The sequence below is a fragment of the Coregonus clupeaformis genome, chromosome 15 (genome assembly GCF_020615455.1).
Source record: "Coregonus clupeaformis isolate EN_2021a chromosome 15, ASM2061545v1, whole genome shotgun sequence".
Lineage (NCBI taxonomy): Eukaryota > Metazoa > Chordata > Actinopteri > Salmoniformes > Salmonidae > Coregonus > Coregonus clupeaformis.
In genome coordinates, this window is record NC_059206.1 from 15,013,852 (window position 1) to 15,041,438 (window position 27,587).

Below are 27,587 nucleotides of genomic sequence, written 5' to 3' on the forward strand. Positions count from 1 at the left end.
TTATAGCCTACTTCACTGTGGAAAAGGGGCTGCAATACATGTCATGTTGATATGATTTTTTGTTTGCTTCCATATGACTGGTTTCACATTCGTCTCCAGGGATCATAAGGAAAAATCATCTAAAACAATTGCTATGTGAATTTACAAATCTCCTTCTCCAAACGGATTACTCATTTACCTAGCTCTTATCAATAGCTCTTATCAATTTAAGTGCATGGAGAATGGTGTTATTTCTATCGGGAAAAATAGAGTAGATGCTGTTTCCACTTGGAACTGGCAGGTTTGCTCGACCTTATTCTTGATTTCCTCACGAGTAAATGTGGTGGAATTATGAGGGACTTAAATCAAGGTCAGAATACGGTGTATCTGTAGACACCTCCAACACACCTTCATTTCTGTGATCTCCACCCCAAACGAATAGCGGGTGAATAGCATGCTATTCTCATGCTTAAATTCAAGGTCTGAATACGCAGAGAGAGACCAGTGCAGAAAAGGGAATTACGTTCCATTTACACGCCCTTAACTTGGGTCAGAATCGGCCCCAAAGCATCTCAGAGAAGGAGTGCTGAGTCTTATTCATTGTGATCTGAAAAGGCAAAACTGATCTGGAAGAAACAGAAGAAAACACCCGGAAACGGAGTGAAACAGGGAGGTATTACCTGAACTGAAATGCTCATTTTTGTTTTCCGTTGCAATGAGTTTTGAAATGTTTTGCTGTGCACGGTGTGCCCTAATGAGCATGACCCATGTGTATTTCATTCAGAAGTAGAGCTGTGTGACTGACTGGAGATCAGATCAGTATAGGATTCTACACTGCCCTCTTCTGTCTGACTACCTGACAAACTGATCCATGTTGAAGGGTTCCCAACATTTCATGTAATTAGATGGTGCCAATCTTTCCCATTCAAAAAGTTAACGTTTGTTATTCCTCAACAGTTTGTGGCAGGGGTTGTAACTTTATGTAGGCCAGGGGATGTCCACTTACCCCGTTAATTCTGTTGTTGCTATCCTTAACATAAGCCCTTACGGCATCCGACCGTAAGGCGCTACAGAGGGTAGTGCGTACAATCCAGTACATCACTGGGGCCGAGCTTCCTGCCATCCAGGACCTATATACCAGGCGGTGTCAGAGGAAAGCCCAAAAAATTGTCAAAGACTCCAGTCACCCAAGTCATAGACTGTTCTCTCTGCTACCACACGGCAAGTGGTATCGGAGCGCCAAGTCTAGGTCCAAAAGGCTCCTTAACAGCTTCTACCCCCAAGCCATAAGACTGCTTAACAATGAATCAAATGGCCACCCGGACTATTTGCATTGACTTTAGTTTATTTATTTTTTATCAATATTTTCTTAACTATATTTTCTTAAAACTGCATTGTTGGTTAAGGGCTTGTAAGTAAGCATACTGTTGTATTCGGCGAATGTGACAAATAAAATTCGATTTTATTTCATTTAACCCAGGTTAAAATACTAGCAATGTGGCCTCACGAGTGGCGCAGCGGTCTAAGGCACTGCATCGCAGGGCTTGAGGCGTCACTACAGACCCAGGTTTGAGCCCAAGCTGTGTCACAACCGGCCGTGACCGGGAGTCCCATAGGGTGGCGCACAATCGGCCCATTCTGTAGGCTACTAAAAAGCCTGATCTAGATTGCACTTTATGACTGACTGAGTCCAGGCCACATTTAAAAGCAAAGCAAGAGTTAAAGTGGTTTAGTAGAGGTAGGTTATAAGGTGCTTATGGGGTCATCTGTTAGGGGAAGAGATGTGTTGGAGCAAACCATAGGCTACGGTTAAGCTCAGAGGCCCATACACACTGAGGTTGCACAACTGATGAACAACACATTTGACACAATGGTTGGGATGCAATGGATATTTTAGTGATACAGCGGAGAGTTTGCCTGCATAAAACTTTTCACACAATTGTGTGCTGTCGCCACAGCGGTTGCAATTTTGTACAGAAAAACTCTTGGTTGTATTATCACCGCTATGTCAGATGTTTTATGGGCTGTGTGTATACGGGGCCAGAGGTTGCATGAGCACACCCCGAGATTTGAGTGAAACCAATTCATATCAGGGCAACAGACTGCCAAGTGTTTTTAGATGACAAGAGCAACATTCATGTTTTTCTCTGTGCCACCATGTTTTGATTTAAGTAAACCCTTGGCAGAGACTGTCATCTTGTTTACGAGATGCTTTCGCGAGCAAATCCAAGAAAACCTCCATCAGTACTGTAGCTTCTGTTCAGGCCAGGGTCACTGGATCGCTCTGATGTGAGAAAGCCAGTAAGGTACAGCCTCTTGCTGATCCGTGATGCTTTATTCAGTACGTTAAGAGATTTGATCTGGGTTAGATTCCTGAGCTGATATGCTTAATTGGTTTTCAAATAATATTGTTTTCTAGGAGGTTGCATTTACCACACTATGCATACATGCTGTCCAGAGTTGGCGCACTGTGTGTGTTTGTGTAGGTTCAATGTTTTGTGTGTGTGTGTGTGTGTAAAGGTTCAATGGTGTGTGTTTGTATAGGTTCAATGTTTTGTGTGTGTGTGTGTGTGTGTGTGTGTGTGTGTGTATGATTCCTGTCAGCTTGTGTCATAGTATGGTACAAGCCCCCTGTATTCCTCCCTCCAGGAGGGGCCCCTGTCATCGCTCCCTTCATTAATCCATCATCCCTTCCCTCCCTCCGTCCATCCATCCATCCATCATTCCACATCAGCGGTCAGGGTCAGGTTATAGCAGGGCTGTGTTGGAGAACTTACCTGCCCCCTACCGCTCTCTCTCTACACGTATCCCTCGCTCTACCTACCTACCCCCTCCCATCTCTCCCCCCGTTCCCCTCTCAACGTGCCCCCTGTACCCCTCCCTCTCTCTCCTTCTCTCAATCTGCCCAGAAGCTTCCCTCCTTCCCTTATGTCTTCCCTGAATGAGGGGAGAGGGTCGGTTGAAAAAGAGAGGGGGAGAGAAGGAGAGAGAGATTGGGAGAGAAAGAGAGGATACTCAAATGTACGAGATGGAGGGGTGCAGGCAACTCTCTTACATTTGATAGACACAGCAGGCAGGTTTGATAAGAGGTTAATAAAGCTTCCATTCAACACAGACTTCTACTATTATGAGAAGTTTATTCACGGTCGTACAGTATATACACAATACAGTCTATTTACACTGAAGAGGATTTTAAGATATTACACCATAAATTAACACCATCTCACTAACACAGCAGTGAAGTTAGAAAAACCTCCCATGCTGGTATCAACACTCAGGGTGTGTCCCAAATGGCTTTCCTATTCCCCTGTCTATGTAGGGAATGTGCACTACTTTTCCTCAGGTTCAGGTTTAACTGGTGGTCAGTCCATCTTAGTGATGCTCCAGAGGGGGAAGTGTGGGGTGTGTTGGGGGGCACCAGAGGGGGAAGTGTGGGGTGTGTTGGGGGCACACAGGGGCTTTTGACTGGGTCCCTGGGGGTTTGGGCCCAAGCTGAGACAGGGTGAGGCATCCTTCCCCCTTCCCTGTGTCTCCTGTCAACATCTCCCAATCTCTCCTGTCCTGTCCTCTCTTCTGCTTCCCCATCTCCCTCACCCCTCCTCTCCTCTCCCTCTCTTCTCCTCTCCCCGTCACCTGAACACTGGGGGCCTGTGAGTGTGTATTCCCCCTGGCCGAGTTCTCTCTACACACACACACACTCTCTATCTCCCCCTCCTTCTCCCTCCCTCCCGCTCTCACACAGAGAGCTGTGATTCTGTGACTGCTAGCCCCTGCCTGGGCCACTGCGGCCGGTGCCGTACAACGGCTACCTTCTTTTCCTCATACTAGTCTCCAGCCTCCCCAGATCCTCGTAGGACTGGTAGAAGAGCTCCAGCTCTCGGGGGCCCCAGCCCCGCCAGACACACAGGCACCAGGCCCTGTTTTCGTTGCGAAAGCCACACACAACAGTGTCCTTTGCCACTAGTGCGGCCTCCTCCAGGGTCCTGGGAGAGAGAGAGAGTTGGTAGAGAGAGAGGGGGAGAGAGGAAGAGAGCGGGAGGTATAGGGGAGAGAGAGGGGGAAGAGTAATAGAAAGAGAGAAGGGTGAGATGGGGATAGGGAGGAGGGAAAGAGAGAGTTAAACATTGAAATTAGTATGTGTGGATTCTTCCTAGAAGTAGCCAGGCTTTACTGAGAAGAGGTTCCCTGGAGGGCTACTGAGGAGAACACACATATGATTTATACCTCCAGGTAGAAGGTGCCCTTAGGCACAGATCTAGGATCAATTTACCTTCCCTAAAACCTGACTAACTCAAAACCTTAGATCAGTGTTTAAAGTGCCATTGACAGGTTAATACATACTTTCCAGAAATGACACAAACAGGTAAATCATACGTCATCCCACTCCTGATTTATGTAGGACATGACACAAGCACTCTGGGAAGAGGGAAGGCTTCCAAATAGCTTGTTGCCGTGTTACGTGCCAAACCAGGCATCATATACACACCCCCATATTATCTTCCTGCCACTGTTGTTTCATGTGTTGTAGCTAACCAAGACTATTATCATCCTCTCTGGTATGCACTGTAATATCCAATACGGATGGTTACATGTAATATCCAATACTGATGGTTACATGCAATATCCAATACTGATGGTTACATGCAATATCCAATACGGATGGTTACATGTAATATCCAATACGGATGGTTACATGCAATATCCAATACTGATGGTTACATGCAATATCCAATACTGATGGTTACATGCAATATCCAATACGGATGGTTACATGCAAATCAATACGGATGGTTACATGCAATATCCAATACGGATGGTTACATGCAATATCAATACTGATGGTTACATGTAATATCCAATACTGATGGTTACATGTAATATCCAATACTGATGGTTACATGTAATATCCAATACTGATGGTTACATGTAATATCCAATACTGATGGTTACATGTAATATCCAATACTGATGGTTACATGTAATATCCAATACTGATGGTTACATGTAATATCCAATACTGATGGTTACATGTAATATCCAATACTGATGGTTACATGTAATATCCAATACTGATGGTTACATGTAATATCCAATACTGATGGTTACATGTAATATCCAATACTGATGGTTACATGTAATATCCAATACTGATGGTTACAATCAGCATAAGGCCACTCTGGGGTAAAGGTATTTTGTATTGAAATATATACACTACCGTTCAAAAGTTTGGGGTCACTTAGAAATGTCCTTGTTTTCCATGAAAACATACATGAAATTAGTTTGAATAGGAAATATAGCAAAATGCATAGGAAATGTAGTCATTGACAAGGTTAGAAATAATGATTTTTAATAGAAATAATTATTGTGTCCTTCAAACTTTGCTTTCGTCAAAGAATCCTCCTTTTGCAGCAATTACAGCCTTGCAGACCTTTGGCATTCTAGTTGTCAATTTGTTGAGGTAATCTGAAGAGATTTCACCCCATGCTTCCTGAAGCACCTCCCACAAGTTGGATTGGCTTGATGGGCACTTCTTACGTACCATACGGTCAAGCTGCTCCCACAACAGCTCAATAGGGTTGAGATCCGGTGACAGTGCTGACCACTCCATTATAGACAGAATACCAGCTGACTGCTTCTTCCCTAAATAGTTATTGCATAGTTTGGAGCTGTGCTTTGGGTCATTGTCCTGTTGTAGGAGGAAGTTGGCTCCAATCAAGTGCCGTCCACAGGGTATGGCAAGACGTTGCAAAATGGAGTGATAGCCTTCCTTCTTCAAGATCCCTTTTACCCTGTACAAATCTCCCACTTTACCACCACCAAAGCACCCCCAGACCATCACATTGCCTCCACCATGCTTGACAGATGGCATCAAGCACTCCTCCAGCATCTTTTCATTTGGTCTGCATCTCACAAATGTTCTTCTTTGTGATCCGACACCTCAAACTTCGATTCGTCTGTCCATAACACTTTTTTCCAATCTTCCTCTGTCCAGTGTCTGTGTTCTTTTGCCCATCTTAATCTTTTCTTTTTATTGGCCAGTCTGATATATGGCTTTTTCTTTGCAACTCTGCCTAGAAGGTCAGCATCCCGGAGTCGCCTCCTCACTGTTGACGTTGAGACTGGTGTTTTGCGGGTACTATTTAATGAAACTGCCAGTTGAGGACCTGTGAGGCGTCTGTTTCTCAAACTAGACACACTAATGTATTTGTCTTCTTGCTCAGTTGTGCACCGGGGCCTCCCACTCCTCTTTCTATTCTGGCTAGAGCCAGTTTGCGCTGTTCTGTGAAGGGAGTAGTACACAGCGTTGTATGAGATCTTCAGTTTCTTGGCAATTTCTCGCATGGAATAGCCTTCATTTCTCAGAACAAAAATAGACTGAAGAGTTTCAGAAGAAAGTCCTCTGTACGCCGTTTCCAGCTACAATAGCCATTTAAAAACATTAACAATGTCTACACTGCATTTCTGATCAATTTGATGTTATTTTAATGGACAAAAAAATTGCTTTTCTTTCGAAAACAAGGACATTTCTAAGTGACCCCAAACTTTTGAACGGTAGTGTATATATTTTTCCTCTGCCACACACACCTGCACGCACTCACACAAGCACACACACACGCACCCACAAAAGTCTTCCTCAGACAGAACAGTCAATTGCTACCGGTATCGCCATAGAAAATGATGAAGACTTTCCTAATGCCCTATAAAGCCTTTGTAAGTTGTAGTTTGTTTCAAATGGGATGAAATCGATAAACAGAGACTGTGTTCGATAGCATTACATCTGTGGTGCATTGTGGGTAATTGTGACTGACTGATCTACAAATCATAATGACTAGTTATTTAGGATGCAAGGTGATTTGTAGATCAGTCAGTCTGCAGTCTCCAGTTGATGTGAAACAAGCTCAGAATCTGCAGCGTGTTTCTCACAGCCTTTCATGTCTTCCTGCGACCCTATGGCCTGACCTCAACCTGTCCCTGGTGCTACTAGTCTAAACGGGATCTGACGTCAACCTATTCAAGTTGAAATTTAAATAGTTAAGGCAAGGGTTAATGTTATTGTTAAAGTTAAGGTTTGGGTAGGGGTAGGGGTTAAGGTTAGGGACGTCCCTAAGGATCCCGGATAGCACCAGCCCCTGACAACCACTGCTTATTAAGGACCCCGGCTTTGGGTGGCCCTTTTATTGCCTGCTGCTAAAAGCTAAAACCTCACGCACGCACACGCATGCACTTCAGACAGAAGTCCTTTTCTGCTGTACCTAAAACAGCTGCTGGGACGTTTATAGGAATAATTACAGAGTGGGGAAAACCCTGTTAAGCACATGATGAGGGATCTCTGCTGGGTCTTTATTGAAGCTGAATCAGCAAATTAATCTCCAGCTCCTTTTCTTGCTGTGCCAGAAAGGGTGTGCGTCCCAAATTGCACCTTATTCCCTATGTAGTGCAATACCTTTGACCAGGGCACTACATAGGGAATAAGGTGCTACTACATATGGAATAGGGTGCCATTTGGGATGTAGCCAGACAGTTCTGCTGGCCTACTTTGCTACAGCTGATAAATAGGTCCCACACAGCCACACAACTGGCTTCCCAGCTCTAGGTCAGCTGTCTATCCCACACTATCGTGCCGACCCAAACCGTACTGTGTTGGCTCAGACCGTCTTTTCCAGCACGGTTCAAGCTATTATGAAGCTACTATGGTGGATACGTAACCAGGCAACCAGGCCAGCCCAGTAAGGCTCTGCTTGGCACTGTGTCAAGGGTATCGCTGAAGGAGAAGCAGTAGTCAGCAAACACTGTGGCCCTGGAAGGCTAGGAATGGGATCCTGCTTTAGAGCATGAACTCCTGCGGTAGCCTCTACCCTTGGGTACTTCCTATGGATCCCAAAGGAAATACCATATAGGCCAGTGCTACTCAACCCTCTTCCTGGAGATATACCGTCCTGTAGGTTTTCAGTCCAACCCTAACCTGACATACCTGATTCAGCTAGTTAAGGTCCTGGTAAGCAGCTAATAAACTAAGGTGTGCTAAATAATGGTTGGACTGAAACCCTGCAGGACGGTAGAGCTCCAAGAACACAGCCCTGACCTAGCTTAGGGCAAGGGAGGAATATTACGATATCACAATACCTATCCAGACTTCTCAGATTTAAAAGCAGTGTCTAGGGGGTGCGGCTAGGTGTGGCTTTATAACTGGCTGTTCCATCAGCATGGTGGAAGCTGATTGGACAGAGTGTACACACCTCACTGGCTATCAAAAAGAATAGATGCATCTCAAATTGTCCCATGTAGCCACTTTAGACTATTGAGACACAGCCTTCCTGACAGGATATGACCTCACCCGTAAGAGGAAGTTCCAGGGGGCCTGAGCACAGCGATGACACGCCCCCTGAGCTGTCCTGTCTGCCGCTGGACCTCGATCACCATCACGTCACCACCACTCCTGGAACACAACACAGTAGTGACTAAAGATCTCTTGTTGGCACAGTCAAATAGCTAGTGTTCCAGTTGGGCTGACCACAAAGATTCTACTCATTTGGATTTGATTGGTTTTACTGTGATTCAAATCACTTTTTGCTGATTCGAGTATTGGCAAAATAATGACAAAGCAGCCCAAAACGTGTCTGCTGCAGAGGGACAAGACAAAGCCAAGATAAAATGAGTTTTGATCAGTCATTAAAATATATTGGCTCACCATTTACTAAAAAGTTATCAGATGGAGAACAAGCTATAGCTGACTAGCGTTACCAGCGAACGTTAGCAATCATGGTTACTTAGCAAATTTGTCATTTTTATGTTTTAAATATTTGGTTAGCTGAATACTATTTTCTAAATGACGAACCTTATTCAAAACTCAAAATTATGATTTGAGGTCAGACCTAAGTTCCATCTGTTGGCCCATTTCCACCATAAGACTTTATCCCAGTGTTTTTTTCCTAAAGACACAGACCTTAAGTGTTTCAACCTCTGAAGCCTGGCCCAAAACAAGTCTCCTCAGGGCCAGAAAAAGACCCTGACCTGGCACCAGACTGGGCCATTTGGGACTTTCTCAAAAGCATTTTCCTTCTCAAAAGCAACTGTTTAGATGACTCAGAGGTTGTTGATTCTGCTCTTTACAAGTCTTTAGTGTCAGCCCTAGCTAGAGTGGGACCAGACAGACCAGATGGAAAAGGCACGATCTCACAAAGCCTGGAGGAGTGTTAACGTCTCAGGAACCATGTAAATATTATATAGGAATCTGTTCTTGACTGTAAAAAAATATGCCCCTATGTCTGTTGTATGACAGTGTGACATGCTGGGTTTGTGTGTGTTGCATTGAGGGTACCTGGGGATCCAAAGGGTTCCATTGACAGCCAGCACAGTTAGGGCCTGCAGGTGGGGGGACGTGGGGCTAAAGGTCGTGGTGGGGTCAGAGTTCACCACAGGGTCAGGGTTGGCTGGGTGGTCCTGAGGCCTCTCTTCCTCCTCAGTGGAAAAAGGCATACTGCTGGAACTAGCTAATGAGCTGAGAGCGTAGGAACTGGATCGGTCCAATCCCAGCGGCTCTGACGAGGGGCCGGAACAGGATTGGTCAAATCCCATCGAAGGGGTGGAGTCAGAGGACATGGAGCAGTAGTCCGTCAGCGAATCCTGGTGCTGGATGATCTGAGTCCCTGCCTCCGCGCTGTAGATCAGCGTCACTTCGCCGTTAGGACACTCCTCCTCCTCCTCCTCTAGACCCTTCCTCTTTGAGTCAAGGTCAGGGGTCGTATCCATGGTAACCCCTGCAGGTCGCTGTACAGTGAACACGTCCCGGAGAGGGTTGGCGTCGCCACAGCTGGAATGATGAAATGACATTTGTATTATGTGTATGTATTGGTCACATGGTCCGTTGCATAGTGAAATTGTGTCTTGTCTGTGTATTAGTTAGTATAGTATATTATAGTATAGTATATTAGTATAGTTGATTCAGTACACAAGACATTGGTTGTATGGGCCATGGTGTTCTAAAGTAAAGTTTGAATATCTTTCCCATCAGTCAAAGCCCTCTCCAGTCACAATCACCACTCACTCACCCATTCTACTGCCAGCATATACTATAGCAGTGTCCTATATATTAGCATAATACTACCTCACCCCATCCCCCACCCACGTCTCACACACCTGTACGTGGCACAGAGCTGGTAGGTGGCAGCGTGGTAGAGCTGTAGGGTGTTGGTGTGGTCGTCCAGGGTCCACACTGCCTCATCCCCTGACAGACAGAGGCTGGAGGCCAGGGCCTGTATGGAGGATGGGGGGTCGTAGGGGTCCAGACGACGCACCGCCTGGAGGGTCCGGCAGTTGATCACCAGCAGGCCTGGACCATGGGAGTACCACAGCTGGGAGGAAGAGCAAGAAGGTGGAGATAAGACTTACACTTTTTGATAACCATTCATATTACCAGAGTTTGTCCTGACTACATGACTGTAGTTACTTCATACCCAGTAACATTGTAATAAGGTTACTGGTCTTTCACTACTGTATACAATTATTTACTATTTCATCATTTGACACTGTGGTATACAGGTACAGTGGGGGAAAAAGTATTTAGTCAGCCACCAATTGTGCAAGTTCTCCCACTTAAAAAGATGAGAGAGGCCTGTAATTTTCATCATAGGTACACGTCAACTATGACAGACAAAATGAGAAAAAAAACAACAGAAAATCACATTGTAGGATTTGTAATGAATTTATTTGCAAATTATGGTGGAAAATGAGTATTTGGTCAATAACAAAAGTTTCTCAATACTTTGTTATATACCCTTTGTTGGCAATGACACAGGTCAAACGTTTTCTGTAAGTCTTCACAAGGTTTTCACACACTGTTGCTGGTATTTTGGCCCATTCCTCCATGCAGATCTCCTCTAGAGCAGTGATGTTTTGGGGCTGTCGCTGGGCAACACGGACTTTCAACTCCCTCCAAAGATGTTCTATGGGGTTGAGATCTGGAGACTGGCTAGGCCACTCCAGGACCTTGAAATTCTTCTTACGAAGCCACTCCTTCGTTGCCCGGGCGGTGTGTTTGGGATCATTGTCATGCTGAAAGACCCAGCCACGTTTCATCTTCAATGCCCTTGCTGATGGAAGGAGGTTTTCACTCAAAATCTCACGATACATGGCCCCATTCATTCTTTCCTTTACACGGATCAGTCGTCCTGGTCCCTTTGCAGAAAAACAGCCCCAAAGCATGATGTTTCCACCCCCATGCTTCACAGTAGGTATGGTGTTCTTTGGATGCAACTCAGCATTCTTTGTCCTCCAAACACAATGAGTTGAGTTTTTACCAAAAAGTTATATTTTGGTTTCATCTGACCATATGACATTCTCCCAATCCTCTTCTGGATCATCCAAATGCACTCTAGCAAACTTCAGACGGGCCTGGACATATACTGGCTTAAGCAGGGGGACACGTCTTGCACTGCAGGATTTGAGTCCCTGGCGGCGTAGTGTGTTACTGATGGTAGGCTTTGTTACTTTGGTCCCAGCTCTCTGCAGGTCATTCACTAGGTCACTCCGTGTGGTTCTGGGATTTTTGCTCACCGTTCTTATGATCATTTTGACCCCACGGGGTGAGATCTTGCGTGGAGCCCCAGATCGAGGGAGATTATCAGTGGTCTTGTATGTCTTCCATTTCCTAATAATTGCTCCCACAGTTGATTTCTTCAAACCAAGCTGCTTACCTATTGCAGATTCAGTCTTCCCAGCCTGGTGCAGGTCTACAATTTTGTTTCTGGTGTCCTTTGACTGCTCTTTGGTCTTGGCCATAGTGGAGTTTGGAGTGTGACTGTTTGAGGTTGTGGACAGGTGTCTTTATACTGATAACAAGTTCAAACAGGTGCCATTAATACAGGTAACGAGTGGAGGACAGAGGAGCCTCTTAAAGAAGAAGTTACAGGTCTGTGAGAGCCAGAAATCTTGCTTGTTTGTAGGTGACCAAATACTTATTTTCCACCATCATTTGCAAATAAATTCATAAAAAATCCTACAATGTGATTTTCAGGATTTTTTTTCTCAATTTGTCTGTCATAGTTGACGTGTACCTATGATGAAAATTACAGGCCTTCTCATCTTTTTAAGTGGGAGAACTTGCACAATTGGTGGCTGACTAAATACTTTTTTCCCCCCACTGTATATACACACACACATACATATACACACACACACACATATATATATATATATCTATAGCAATATATCGGCATATCGTGGTTATTGATATATCTCTCTTCGGGCCAGGTAGCAATACATCTATTCCTACCTGGGAGCCACTGTGGACCAGGACCATGCTCCTGACTGGGTAGGGTCTCTGTCTTGGGTCAGAGTCCTCCATCCCAAACATGGTCGTATTGAGGGTGTGAGAACACAGATAGGTCTCTCCTTCTACAGGCATGTCATCCACCAGGGAGTACACTGCCACCAGACCGTCTGACATCCCCATGAAGACACGCGCCTGGGTCTGCATGGGAGGAGACCAGAACGTTAGGTTGGCGGGGTGTGTACATGGAATGGAGAGCGAGACAGAGAGAGTGAAGATATCAATAACACATCCAAACCACTATGCAGACTGAAAAACTGGATCAAAAGCATGAACGGAGGTGAAAACATTCTTGTTGCTAAGTTAAAATAGTGAGTGGGGGCAGTAAAAATACTGTTGTATGCACTGCTACAGTAAATAATACAACTAGTAAATCAATCTACTGTACGCTCTTCTAATTTAAATTTAAATATGCGTTTGATTGTGTCGTTCATCATTCCCAACACATATTTCCACGTGTAATCCATCTTGTCATCCAACCAGGTCAGCGGCTGTTTGCCCCAGAGTTGTTCCTCCCATGACCTCGCAGTCCCCTAGCAACTACCAGCTGTTGTTCTACTGTTGTCCTACAGCGGGGCCTGACTGTTCTACCTGTACAGCTGACTTCAGTGGATGATGGGTTTCTGGGAAGGAGGGAAAGGGGGCTCCACGTCTGCAGTGTGGGGACCCTGAACAGCTGACGTGTCAGAAATATGTTACATAGAATTATCCAACACTTCTGCGCCCTTCTTCGTGGCAAGCAAATCAAAGTGCCTTGCAGGTATAATGTGAGAGAGCCTTTAGCTCTTTAGCCCCAGACAGACAGACAGACAGACAGACAGACAGACAGAGGCTCCACTAGGTCAGCCTCAGCACCTGGACTACCCCAGCCACAGGACACTTCAAAGGCCTGAGGGTCTAGGGGTGAAGGGGAGGTCAGGTCAAGGGGCCCAGCCTGTTTAACACTAGAAGTTAAGTTTCAAATTCTCCTACAGCAGGGGTAGGCAACTAGATTCAGCCGCGGGCCGATTTTTGTCGAAGCGGATGGTGGGGGGGAGGAGCAGAACATTATTACAATAATTTGTGCACCACAAATGACCACAACTAAGCCCAAAAACAAATTGTTTTTGAAAAGAACAATCATTTCATACCTTGATTACACTGAGACATGATCACGTCTCTTTTTTCTTTTTTCTTGGTGGGAATACTTTGGAACAGATTTCCTAAATCAAACACATTTTTAGCTGAATGGTGATTTTAGTCTCTTATTACAATAGAGAGGGGCAACAACAAAAATGGTTTGCAGGCTGGTTTTGGCCTGCAAACCTCCTGTTGCCGACTCCTGTCCTACAGAGTCACATGCAGGTAAGACGTTTTGATTTCGGTATAGTATCAGAAAGAGCCGATTCTGAGGTTTCCAAAACAATTCTCAAAATTGAAGAGATGAGCTCTATTTCAAAATATCTATTTTGCCTAGAATAACCGCTGTTCCATGCGCTCCACAGCCCAGGCTACTAAGCAAAGACTAGTAACATAATACAACGTATAATATGCTATTCTGTTCTTCTTCTTATTTCCATATGTTTCTTAAGACCTGCCAAAAGAAATTATAATGGTTGTGATGGATTTAGCACTTGAATTGTGGTGTTTCTAGTGGTTTTTCGTTTTTACATATAGCCTACAGTAACATACTAATGAAAATGCCATTATGTTCTTAAAAATAAAAAATTAATAGGATTCAATATTACCTTCATAAACCCAACCACATGATTATTTTTCAGATAGCATATATGAAATCTATTGATTAGACCGTTTGAATGTTGACGTCAAAAAGACCCGTCATTGGCTTAGAGCGGGACCGCTCAAGGGCCGGCATTTCTACTGTTAAGAGGACCGTAAAACCTATTTTACCACAGTAGCCGAGTTAGTTAATGACGGTCAGACCGCAAATAAATCACTATAAAGGGTCATGGGCTGGTTTCGAGGGCAGTTAGCTTGTTACCGTATTATTGTCAACTGCTGTATTGCTACTGTATAAACACTTTACAGTACAGCAATAAGAGAATACCGATTATCCAGTGTATCAGGGTTACAATGGGGTTTAGTAGATGATGGAAGTGGCCCAACAATGGGTTGGGTTCCCAGAATTCTTTCTCACAGAGATCTATTCAATCACGTATGGTTGTCCAGGGCTACAACAGCAATGTGTATTGTTGGGGTTACTGGTGGACCAGTTAGGGATCTACTGGTCTAGGAGATGATTTGAGACAGGGCAGTAGGGTTGTCATGATAGCAGTATCGTGATAAGTCTCGTGGCAAGGAAACTAAACATGAAGCGGATTTAATATCTAAAGGAAAACAATCCTAATCTTGGAAACAAAGAGCATTATGTTATCACACAGAGTCAAATGTGTTTACTTTCCAAGCTATACACAATATTGGAATAAAGGTTCCTAAAGGACCAAATAGTTGAGCCTGCTTCATGTTTTCGCATTGGAAAATCCAGTATGGTATTATTGTGAAACTGGTATAATGACAACCCTACAGGGCAGTAGTGTACAGTATCCTGGTCTCTGGCGGGCACGGGGAACAGACAGGTGACTACAGGAGAGTTACCTGGTCTCTGGCGGGCACAGGGAAAAGACAGGTGACTACAGGAGAGTTACCTGGTCTCTGGCGGGCACAGGGAAAAGACAGGTGACTACAGGAGAGTTACCTGGTCTCTGGCGAGCCCGGGGAACAGACAGGTGACTACAGGAGAGTTACCTGGTCTCTGGCGGGCACAGGGAAAAGACAGGTGACTACAGGAGAGTTACCTGGTCTCTGGCGGGCACAAGGAAAAGACAGGTGACTACAGGAGAGTTACCTGGTCTCTGGCGAGCACGGGGAACAGACAGGTGACTACAGGAGAGTTACCTGGTCTCTGGCGGGCACAGGGAAAAGACAGGTGACTACAGGAGAGTTACCTGGTCTCTGGCGGGCACGGGGAACAGACAGGTGACTACAGGAGAGTTACCTGGTCTCTGGCGGGCACAGGGAAAAGACAGGTGACTACAGGAGAGTTACCTGGTCTCTGGCGGGCACAGGGAAAAGACAGGTGACTACAGGAGAGTTACCTGGTCTCTGGCGGGCACGGGGAACAGACAGGTGACTACAGGAGAGTTACCTGGTCTCTGGCGGGCACGGGAACAGACAGGTGACTACAGGAGAGTTACCTGGTCTCTGGCGGGCACAGGGAAAAGACAGGTGACTACAGGAGAGTTACCTGGTCTCTGGCGGGCACGGGGAACAGACAGGTGACTATAGCAGGACAGGAGAGCTGTTTCTGGGGCTGGCTCAGTGGACACATCTCCTTTAGACTGTAGATGAACACTTCCTGCTCCTAGAACACACACACACACAAAAGTAAATACACACACACGCGTGCATGTAGACGCACGCAGACACACTCACAGAAACAAAATTGATTCAGATCTACATAATCTACTCAAGGTGGATAATGTTATAAGCTTCCATTTCATGGGCAGATCAATACTTTAAACATATTGGCAATTATAATATTTTATATAAACACCCATTTATTCCCAACGACACTCCCCATACATGTTTTCATTAGACTTTGCATAGCCTCACCAGGCAACGTGACAGCAACAAAACTCACCCTGAGCTTACACACTACAAAGTGAAGGGCACAGGTTAGACTAGAGATTAAAATACTTATGATATGGTGAGAGCACTTGTACTGACATGGTGTCACCATGTACATTGGTTACATTACGAAACCCACTTAAGAAGGCTTATGTCTGAGGTTTCATGTCATGCTGAGTGGCATCCAGTGTTTGGTATTGTTTGGCCAACCTTAGCAGCATCACTGTGTAAACTGTCAGATGCAAAGACAATGGATAAATATAAATATAGGTCATCTATTCTGTTCTACAGCATTTGGAAAGTATTCAGACCCCTTGACCTTTTCCACATTGTTACGTTACAGCCTTATTCTAAAATGAAAGAAAAATTGTTTTTAGAACTGTTCGCAAATTTATAAAAGAAACCCCTGAAATATCACATTTACAAAAGTATTCAGACCCTTTACTCAGTACTTTGTTGAAGCACCTTTGGCAGCGATTACAGCCTCAAGTCTTCTTGGGTATGACGCTACAAGCTCGGCACACCTGTATTTGGGGAGTTTCTCCCATTCTTCTCTGCAGATCCTCTCAAGCTCTGTCAGGTTGGATGGGGGAGCATTGCTGCACAGCTATTTTCAGGTCTCTCCAGAGATGTTCGATCAGGTTCAAGTCTGGGCTCTGGCTGGGCCACTCAAGGACATTCAGAGACTTGTCCCGAAGCCACTCCTGCGTTGCCTTGGCTGTGTGCTTAGGGTCGTTGTCCTGTTGGAAGGTGAACCTTCGCCCCAGTCTGAGGTCCTGAGCGCTCTGTAGCAGGTTTCTTCAAGGATCTTTCTGTACTTTGCTACGTTCATCTTTCCCTCGATCCGGACTATTTTCCCAGTCCCTGCCGCTAAAAAAGATCCCCACAGCATGATGCTGCCACCACCATGCTTCATCATAGGGATGGTGCCAGGTTTCCTCCAGACGTGACGCTTGGCATTCAGGCCAAAGAGTTCAATCTTGGTTTCATCAGACCAGAGAATCTTGTTTCTCATGGTCTGAGAGTCTTTAGGTGCCTTTTGGCAAACTCCAAGCGGGCTGTCATGTGCCTTTTACTGAAGAGTGGCTTCCATACAGGCCTGATTGGTGGAGTGCTGCAGAGATGGTTGTCCTTCTGGAAGGTTCTCCGATCTCCAGAGCTCTGTCAGAGTAACCATCTAATTCTCTCTCTCTCCCTCCCATCCCGGAGGACCTGAGCCCTAGGACCATGGACTACCTGGCCTGATGACTCCTTGCTGTCCCCAGTCCACCTGGTCGTGCTGCTGCTCCAGTTTCCATTCTTCTACCTGCAGCTATGGAACCCTGATGTCACGGTTCAGACAGACGACAAGAGGACCACAATTGCGTCACACCAGAAAGTTTATTAAAACTTAAGGGAAAAGGGAAGTAGGGAGTGAGTGAAGGCTCCAGGGGTTATCCCGTCCAATGTGCTGGGTCTGTGCCCCCCCCCAGTGGCAGCGATGCGTCCGATGACGCCGGTGGTTGGTGGTCCAGAAGTCCTGGGGGGGGAGGAAACACAGACACAACGGGGCGGATGAAACAAGGCAGAAGTACAGTTCAAGGGAAATCCAAATACGTTGTAGCAAGGCAGAAGGCTGGTCAGAGTTACCGGGGTCGAAGAGTAGTCAGGAGTCGTAATGGCAGAGAGCAGGTCTGGTTTTCCTGGGGCAGAAGAGTATCCAAGAATCAGGCAGGTCCGGGGTCACAAAACAAGGGTGAGCCAGAAGCGCGAGCACACAGGTTCCGGGTGTGAGCTTTGCAGACGATCTGACAAAGGAGAGCTGAAAGACGGGACTTTAAATACTGGGAGAGGTTAGTGGGTAATGCAGCGCAGCTGGCAGAGTAATTAGAGCCGAGCAGAGCAGGAACAGGTGGAGCTCGTTAGGCTGAGTAGAGAGAGAGAGATGAGCAGAGTGGAAGATAGTGGAAACACATTAAGGTGGTAACCCGGTGGAGTGAGAGGGCTCATGACAGAACCCCCCCCCCAAGGGACGGCCCCAGAAGTCCCAAGAGCAACACCACGCCGGGCGGGAGGAGGGGAGCCGGAGGAGGGCTAGAACTCCTCCGAACGGTCCGAGCGAACGCCCTCATCCTCGGAGGAAGCCGGAGGGCCGTGGTCGGGAGATGGGACAGGTCCCGAGACAGGATCAGGCACAGGACAGGAAGCCGAGCGGGCAGGACGGTTAGGGATCCCTCTGGGGCGGCCCCCTACGGATAGCAGGTTGATCAGGATGCCGTTGGTGGAAGGCGGTGATGAGAGTCCTATCCACAATCCGACTAGCTGGCACCCAGGTCCTTTCCTCAGGTCCATAGCCCTCCCAGTCAATGAGGTACTGGAGACCCCTACCCCTCCGTCTGGACCGAAGCAGGCGGCGGACGGTGTAAACCAGACCACCATCGACGAGCCGTGGAGGAGGAGGACAAGGCGCAGCAGGGACCAGCGGACTCTCATGAATGGGCTTAATCTTAGACACATGGAAAGTGGGGTGCACCCTCATGGAATTAGGCAGTTGGAGCCGGACAGCAGTTGGGCTAATCACTCTTATGATAGGGAATGGGCCAATGAACCGAGGTGCCAACTTCTGCGACTCCACCCTGAGTGGCAGGTTCCTTGATGACAACCACACCCCTTTGACCAACATGGTAGGTGGGAGCAGGGATTCTCCGACGGTTGGCCCCGGTAGTGTAGCTGGCAACGGATCTGAGAAGTGTGGCTCGGGCCTGTGACCAGGTGCGGCGACATCGACGGGCAAACGCAAGTGCAGATGGGCAAGTAACCTCCCCTTCCTGACTGGCAAATAGAGGAGGCTGGTATCCATAAACACATTGGAAAGGGGACATACCGATGGCAGAGCAGGTCAGAGAATTGTGTGCGTACTCCACCCATGTCAATTGCTGCGACCAGGAGTGGGGGGTTGCGTGAAGTCATGCATCGCAGTGCCTTCTCGAGCTCCTGATTTGCCCGCTCTGACTGCCCATTGGATTGGGGATGGAATCCGGAAGTCAGACTGACTGTGGCTCCCAGCAGGTGACAGAACTCCTTCCAAAAAGCGGAGGAGAATTGTGGACCACGGTCAGAAACTACATCCTTTGGCAGTCCGTGGATCCGGAAGACGTGTTCCAGGACCACCTGGGCGGTCTCCTTGGCGGTTGGGAGCTTGGGGAGGGGAATGAAGTGTGCCATCTTGCTGAATCGGTCAACTATGGTGAGAATGACGGTCTTGCCCCTTGAAGGGGGCAGCCCCGTGACAAAGTCAAGGGCGATGTGAGACCAGGGACGTCTGGGCACAGGCAGGGGCTGCAGCAATCCGGCTGGGGGGCTGGCAGGACGACTTGTGTTGGTTGCAGATGGGGCAGGCTTGGACGAATTCCCCGTACATCCTTTCTCAGAGCGGGCCACCAGAACCTCTGGGCGAGCAGGTTGTAAGTGCGGGTGGAGCCAGGGTGACAAGCTAGGCGGGAGTCATGTCCCCACTGAACGACCTGGGACCTTAGGTTTTCGGGGACAAAAAGGCGGTCAGCTGGGCAAGTGCTGGGACCGGGCTGGTTACGGAGAGCTTCCAGCACCTGTTCCTCAACAGCCCAGGTCAGAGCTGCTACGATGCAGGGACTTGGCAGAATCGACACAGGATCCTTGGAGGGGTTGTCATCCTTCTGGAATTGACGGGAGAGGGCGTCTGGCTTGGTGTTGCGTGATCCAGGCCGGTATGACAGAGTGAAATTAAACCTGGTGAAGAACAGGGCCCAGCGGGACTGCCTGGAGTTCAACCGTTTGGCCGTGCGGATGTACTCCAAGTTCTTATGATCGGTCCAAACGAGAAATGGAATGGTGGACCCCTCCAGCCAGTGACGCCACTCCTCCAAGGCAAGCTTCACAGCCAGCAGCTCTCGGTTCCCTATGTCGTAATTGCACTCAGAGGGGGACAACCGACGTGAGAAAAAGGCACAGGGATGGAGCTTCCTATCCTCCGCAGCCCACTGAGAAATCACAGCACCAACTCCCACATCCGAGGCGTCCACCTCCACAATGAATTGCCGGTCCACGTCAGGCATCTGGAGGATGGGAGCGGAGGTGAACCTTACCTTGAGGGTACTGAAGGCCTTGTCGGCTGCTGGGGTCCAGGTGAAGGGTTGCTTGGTGCTGGTTAGAGCAGTGAGAGGGGCAGCAACGGTACTGTAGTTCCGGATAAACTTTCTATAGAAGTTAGCAAACCCCAGAAACTGTTGCAGCTTCTTTCTGTTCTCCGGAACTGGCCATAACGTGACTGCTGATACTTTGGCAGGATCCATTTGGATACTTCCTCTGCCACTATGTACCCCAGGAAGGCCACTGTCTTGACGTGAAACTCACATTTCTCTGCCTTGGCGTAGAGGGAATTCTCCAGAAGACGATGAAGGACTTGCTGGACATGGCGGGTGTGTTCAGACAGGTTTCTGGAGTAGATTAAGATGTCATCCAGGTAAACGAAGACAAACTTGTTTAACATGTCCCGAAGTACATCATTCACTAGAGCCTGGAACACAGCAGGAGCATTGGTGAGGCCAAAAGGCATAACCAGATACTCGTAGTGGCCTGTTGGTGTATTGAATGCGGTCTTCCATTCATCTCCCTCCCGGATCCGCACTAGGTGGTAAGCGTTTCTGAGATCCAACTTGGTAAAAACAGTGGCTCCCTGGAGCAACTCAAAAGCAGAGGTGAGCAGAGGGAGAGGGTAACGGTTTTTCACTGTGATGTCGTTGAGTCCCCTGTAGTCGATGCAGGGGCGAAGAGATCCGTCCCTCTTCCCCACAAAGAAGAAGCCAGCACCAGCCGGAGATGAAGATGAACGGATCAATCCTGTGGACAGAGAGTCATTGATGTAGTCCTCCATGGACCTTCTTTCAGGAGCAGACAACGAATAAAGACGGCCCCTTGGAGGGGCTGTTCCAGGGAGGAGGTCGATGGCACAGTCGTACGGTCGGTGAGGGGGGCAGAGATGTGGCTCTTGCTTTGTTAAACACTTCTCTGAGACCATGGTAGCATTCTGGGACATGGGAGAGGTCAGGGGCGGAGTTAGTAGGTACTGGCCGAGGGGGTAGGCGGCAGCAAGCAGGCAGGTTCGGTGGCAGTCCTCTCCCCACTCCCTGATCACCCCGGTCACCCAGTCGAGCTGAGGGTTGTGCCGGGCGGAGCCATGGGTAACCCAGGATGAGGGGTTGGCCTGGAGAGGGGAGCAGGTGAAACTGGATAGTCTCTTGATGGTTTCCGGACAGACCCATCAAGACCGGGGCCGTGACATGAGTGACCGATCCGAGTAAGTGTCCGTCCAGTGCCCGGGCAGGAATAGGAGGTGTCAAACGGAGGTTCTCCAGTCCCAGTTGGCGTGCCAGCTTGATGTCCATTATGTTGGCTTCGGCGCCAGAATCCACCAGAGCAGCCAGGGTGTGAGTAGAGTCAGAGAGGCGGAGGTGAACTTGCAGCAAGGGTTTGCGGTCGGAGGACTGGATGGTCATTGAGCTCAACCGGACTCCCCTATGCCCGGTGAGCTTCGGCTTTTAAAGGGCAGGTTACCACACGATGTCCATCACCTCCACAATAGAGGCAGAGGTTTGAGGTGAAGCGGCGCTGGCGCTCTGCAGGAGTGAGAGAGGCTCGCCCAATCTCCATAGGCTCAGACTGATCAAGCTGACTTGGGTGAGTGGCAGTAGCTGACAGGAGCCCAGTCGGATCTCTCCGAATGCCGGTAGTTGGTGGACCTTGGCGCCCCCTCTCACGACGACGGGTCTGTATCCTTCTGTCGATCCGGACAGTCAGTGCGATGGCTTCATCAAGAGTGGAAGGCAGTTCATGGGAGACCAACCGTCCCTGATATAGTCAGCCAAGCTATGGAAGAACGCGTCCACCAACGATGGTGTGTTCCAAGAACTTCGTCTTGCCAGGGTTCGGAAGTCGATGGAATGGTCTGCGACTGTACGTCTGCCTTGTCGAATACTGAACAGTTCACGAGACGCCTCTGCGGTTGGTGAATCCAGGTCAAACACCTTCAGCATCTCCTCAGCAAACAGGTCGAAGGTTGCACATGCGGGGGTTTGACGTTCGAACTCTGCTGTTCCCCAGAGTCGAGCTCGGCCCGTCAGGTGAGTGATGGCATACCCGACCCTAGCCCCCCTCCGTGGCGAAGGTCCTTGGCTGCAAGGAGAACTGAAGTCGGCAGCTAGTCAGGAATGGCCGGACCTGGGTAGAATCGCCGTTGAACCGCTTCGGGGTTTCCAATCTTGGGTTCCGGGCAGCGGCTGAAATGACCGGGGCAGGTAACTCGGAGGCAGGGCTGGTGGGCAGACTGGCTGGGGTAAGGTTGGTGAGGAGTTGGATGATCCTGGCGAGTTGTTGTTGCTGCTGCTGGGACTGCTGCTGGTGCTGCTGGAACTGCTGATGCTGTTGGTGGCCGACCTGAAGCAGAGAGGTGATGTCGCCGCTCATGCGACCTAGCCTCTCTCAGTGTGTTCCAGGCGAGCATGGCGGTGGGTTGCTCAGGTTCTTCGGTTTCATGTCGGGGGAAGTGTGCGCTGAGTCCATGATGGTCGAGATCGTACTGTCACGGTTCAGACAGACGACAAGAGGACCACAATTAAGGCGTCACACCAGAAAGTTTATTAAAACTTAAGGGAAAAGGGGAAGTAGGGAGTGAGTGAAGGCTCCAGGGGTTATCCCGTCCAATGTGCTGGGTCTGTGCCCCCCCAGTGGCAGCGATGCGTCCGATGACGCGGTGGTTGGTGGTCCAGAAGTCCTGGGGGGAGGAAACACAGACACAACGGGGTGGATGAAACAAGGCAGAAGTACAGTTCAAGGGAAATCCAAATACGTTGTAGCAAGGCAGAAGGCTGGTCAGAGTTACCGGGGTCGAAGAGTAGTCAGGAGTCGTAATGGCAGAGAGCAGGTCTGGTTTTCCTGGGGCAGAAGAGTATCCAAGAATCAGGCAGGTCCGGGGTCACAAAACAAGGGTGAGCCAGAAGCGCGAGCACACAGGTTCCGGGTGTGAGCTTTGCAGACGATCTGACAAAGGAGAGCTGAAAGACGGGACTTTAAATACTGGGAGAGGTTAGTGGGTAATGCAGCGCAGCTGGCAGAGTAATTAGAGCCGAGCAGAGCAGGAACAGGTGGAGCTCGTTAGGCTGAGTAGAGAGAGAGAGATGAGCAGAGTGGAAGATAGTGGAAACACATTAAGGTGGTAACCCGGTGGAGTGAGAGGGCTCATGACACCTGACCTGTTCACCGGACGTGCTACCTTGCCCCAGACCTGCTTTTTTTAACTCTCTCTCTCTACCGCACCTGCTATTTCAACCTCTAAATGCCCGGCTATGAAAAGCCAAGTGACGTTTACTCCTGATGTACTGACCTGTTGCAACCTCTACAATCACTGTGATTATTATTTGACCCTGCTGACCTCTATGAACGTTTGAACATCTTGGGAGAAAAATCTGACCTTAATGGCCAGATACTGTTATAATCTCCACCCGGCACAGCCAGAAGGGGACTCAGAGCCTGGTTCCTCTCTAGGTTTCTTCCTAGGTTTCTGCCTAGTTTTTCCTAGCCACCGTGCTCCTACATCTGCATTGCTTGCTGTTTTGGGTTTTAAGCTGGGTTTCTGTATAGCACTTTGTGACATCTGCTGATGTAAAAAGGGTTTTATAAATACAATTTGATTGATTGATTGATTGATTGATTGGTCACCTCCTGACCAAGGCCCTTCCCCTGATTGCTCAGTTTGGCCGGGCGGGCCAGCTCTAGGAAGAGTCTTGGTGGTTCCAAACTTCTTCCATTTAAGAATGATGGAGGCCACTGTGTTCTTGGGGATCTTCAATGGTGCAGATATTTTTTCGTACCCTTCCCCAGATCTGTGCCGACACAATCCTGTCTCTGAGCTCACGGACAATTCCTCAAGTCATGGCTTGGTTTTTGCTCTGACATGCACTCTTCAACTGTGGGACCTTATATAGACAGGTGTGTGCCTTTCCAAATCATGTCCAATCAATTGAATTTACCACAGGTGGACTCCAATGAAATTGTAGAAACATCCTCAAGGATGATCAATAGAAACAGGATGCACCTGAGCTCAACTTCGAGTCTCATAGCAAAGGGTCTGAATACTTATGTAAATACGTTTTATTTAAATTTTAAAAAATTATATACATTTGCAAAAAATTTCAAACAACCCTTTTTTCGCTTTGCATTATGAGGTATTGTGTGTAGATTGCTGAGGATAATTTTATTTTTAAAAATCAATTTTAGAATAAGGCTGTAACGTAACAAAATGTGGAAAAAGTCAATGGGTCTGAATACTTTCCGAAGGCATTGTATACTAATCGTCCATAGGGAACCCAGTGTTAATGATTGTTTGGACACACATTCACTACCAAATTATCAAAGACTCCAGCCACCTAAGTCATAGACTATTCTCTCTGCTACCGCACGGCTAACGGTACCGGAGCGCCCTCTTTACGCGTGTACTCTCGTTTATTATCTATGCATAGTCACTTTAATAACTCTACCTACATGTACATATTACCTCAATTACCTTGACTTACCGGTGCCCCCGCACATTGACTCGGTACGGTTCCCCTGTATGTAACCCGCTATTGTCATTTTCACTGCTGCTCTTTAATTATTTGTTACTTTTATTTCGTATTATTTTATATTGTATTTTTTGTGAATATTTTTGGTATTCTTTCTTAAAACTGCATTGTTGGTTAAGGGCTTGTAAGTAAGCATTTCACTGTAAGGTCTACACCTGTTGTATTGAACGCATGTGACAAATACAATTTGATTTGTTTGGCCGACCCGAAACCCAGTGTTAGTGATTGTTTGGCTGACCCCTACCCCAGTGTTAGTGATTGTTTGGCCAACCCCAACCCCAGTGTTAGTGATTGTTTGGCCAACCCCAGTGTTAAAATTTGGCCAACCCCAACCCCAGTGTTACTGATTGTTTGGCCAACCCCAGTGTTACTGATTGTTTGGCCAACCCCAGTGTTAGTGATTATTTGGCCAACCTCTGTGGGGTCCATAAGGTGTTGTCCATCTTCATCTGACAGCTCAGCCTGGATCCGGACACGGCATCCTCTTCACTCTACCTGACCCTTCTCTACGTTCACCACACTGTAGTTCCTATAGGACAACACACATTCACTACCACAGTGTAGTTCCTATAGGACAACACACATTCACTACCACAGTGTAGTTCCTATAGGACAACACACATTCACTAATACAGTGTAGTTCCTATGGGACAACACACATTCACTACCACACTGTAGTTCCTATAGGACAACACACATTCACTACCACACTGTAGTTCCTATAGGACAACACACATTCACTACCACAGTGTAGTTCCTATAGGACAACACACATTCACTACCACACTGTAGTTCCTATAGGACAACACACATTCACTACCACACTGTAGTTCCTATAGGACAACACACATTCACTACCACAGTGTAGTTCCTATTGGACAACACACATTCACTACCACACGTAGTTCTATAGGACAACACACAGGTATTACAGGCATTCACTAATCGCAGAGTTTCTAGACACACACACACACAGTCCAACAGGTCATACGGAGACACAATATACACCATTTAACCGTGTTACCCAGACACAGAGTTAGATTGAATACTGTCTTTTTCTCCCCCTTCCCCTAGCGGAGTAGAACCTGCTGACAATTATCCTGTCATTCTCATGGTCAGTTCCCATGCTGGAAGCCCTGGCACTATACCCTATGAGGGGGGTATTAGAATTACAAAGGATCTCTATGGGGTTAACAGCAGGACAGCTGCAGGCAATAGCAGTCATTAGCACCAGCTGTATGGAGCGATGAAAGCTGCCTTTATCATAGGGAGGTTATCTCCCAGTCCCTAAACAAACACAGTCACACACAGGGGGGAGAGCAACACTAAAGCAATTACTTTCCACCTGGGAGCCTTACTACAGGACAGGAGTGTGTGTGTGTGTGTGTTACTCTCATAGAGGTATGTGCAGAGTGTGTGTCTGTGGCATGTGTTGTGTGTGTGTTACTCTCATAGAGCTATGTGCAGAGTGTGTGTGTGTGTGTGTGTGTGTTACTCTCATAGAGGTATGTGCAGAGTGTGTGTGTGTGTGTGTGTTACTCTCATAGAGGTATGTGCAGAGTGTGTGTGTGTGTGTGTGTGTGTGTGTTACTCTCATAGAGGTATGTGCAGAGTGTGTGTGTGTGTGTTACTCTCATAGAGGTATGTGCAGAGTGTGTGTGTGTGTGTGTGTGTGTTACTCTCATAGAGGTATGTGCAGAGTGTGTGTGTGTGTGTGTGTGTGTTACTCTCATAGAGGTATGTGCAGAGTGTGTGTGTGTGTGTGTTACTCTCATAGAGGTATGTGCAGTGTGTGTGTGTGTGTGTGTGTTGTACCTCCCCTGCTCTTTAAGAGACAGTCCAGCATAAGCAGCTTAAATCCCCAAACCTCCTGTAGCTCAATTGGTAGAGCATGGCGCTTGCAACGCCAGGGTTGTGGGTTCGATTCCCACGGGGGGTCACTAACTTTAAGTCGCTCTGGATAAGAGCGTCTGCTAAATGACTAAAATGTCAATGTTAAATACACCCTCAGATCCTCATGAAATCTACACTGAGACTCTCTCTAAGGCCAAAACATGCAAAAAACGTGCCACAGTCCCATTTTGTGGAAAACCTCTGAAATCCACAGACGAAGAGAAACAAATAAAGTCCCAAACTGACACACCAACCTGTCGTCCTTGTCCCCGTCCCAGAAGACAGCGCTGTGTCCCTGCAGGTGGGACAGGAAGAGCTGGGAGTGTGTGTCACAGGACAGCAGGTACCTCAGACACGGGAAACTGGGCTCCTGCATCTGCCTCACACACTGCATGGCCAGGGGTCTCTGGATCAAGAGAGAGACACACAGTCACTATGTCATACTGTAAGCTAGGGTTCACCAACTGGTGGCCCGTGGGCTGGTGATTTTATTTGCGCCCCCAAAGTTTTCGGAGAAAAAAGAATGTTAGACATAAAAGACCGTAAAAACACCAGCAAATCAGTGATTTACATTTAGGAAATATGTTCCAAAGTATTCCCATGCATAATAGAGAGATAACATATATATATATATACAAATGTATGTGGACACCCCTTCAAATTAGTGGATTCGGCTATTTCAGCCGCACCCGTTGCTGACAGGTGTATGAAATCGAGCACACAGCCATGCTATCTCCATAGACAGACATTGGCAGTAGAATGGCCTTACTGAAGAGCTCAGTAACTTTCAATGTGGCACCGTCATAGGATGACACCTTTTCAACAAGTCAGTTCATACAATTTCTGCCCTGCTAGAGCTGCTCCGGTCAATTGTAAGTGCTGTTATTGTGAAGTGGAAACATTTAGGAGCAACAACTGCTCAACTGCGAAGTGGTAGGCCACACAAGCTCACAGAACGGGACCGCCGAATGCTGAAGCGTGTAGTGCGTAAAAATCGTCTGACCTGAGTTGCAACACTCACTACCGAGTTCCAAACTGCCTCTGGAAGCAACGTCAGCACAATAACTGTTGGGAGCTTCATGAAATGGGTTTCCATTGCCGAGCAGCCACACACAAGTCTAAGATCA

At 47.5% G+C, this 27,587-nt stretch overlaps 1 protein-coding gene across 1 annotated transcript in view; it reads right to left on the bottom strand.

Moving 5' to 3' along the window:
* Window positions 1-3,289: 3,289 nt before the first annotated feature.
* LOC121548349 (leucine-rich repeat serine/threonine-protein kinase 1) overlaps window positions 3,290-27,587 on the bottom strand; it is a 91,580-nt gene continuing 67,282 nt past the window's right edge. The window contains 9 exon segments of the mRNA XM_045224994.1: window positions 3,290-3,962; window positions 8,315-8,416; window positions 9,299-9,790; window positions 10,117-10,331; window positions 12,251-12,448; window positions 15,552-15,665; window positions 24,978-25,056; window positions 25,058-25,096; window positions 26,715-26,866. Of these exon segments, the coding sequence (XP_045080929.1) occupies window positions 3,785-3,962; window positions 8,315-8,416; window positions 9,299-9,790; window positions 10,117-10,331; window positions 12,251-12,448; window positions 15,552-15,665; window positions 24,978-25,056; window positions 25,058-25,096; window positions 26,715-26,866 (1,569 nt within the window). The 3' untranslated portion in view covers window positions 3,290-3,784.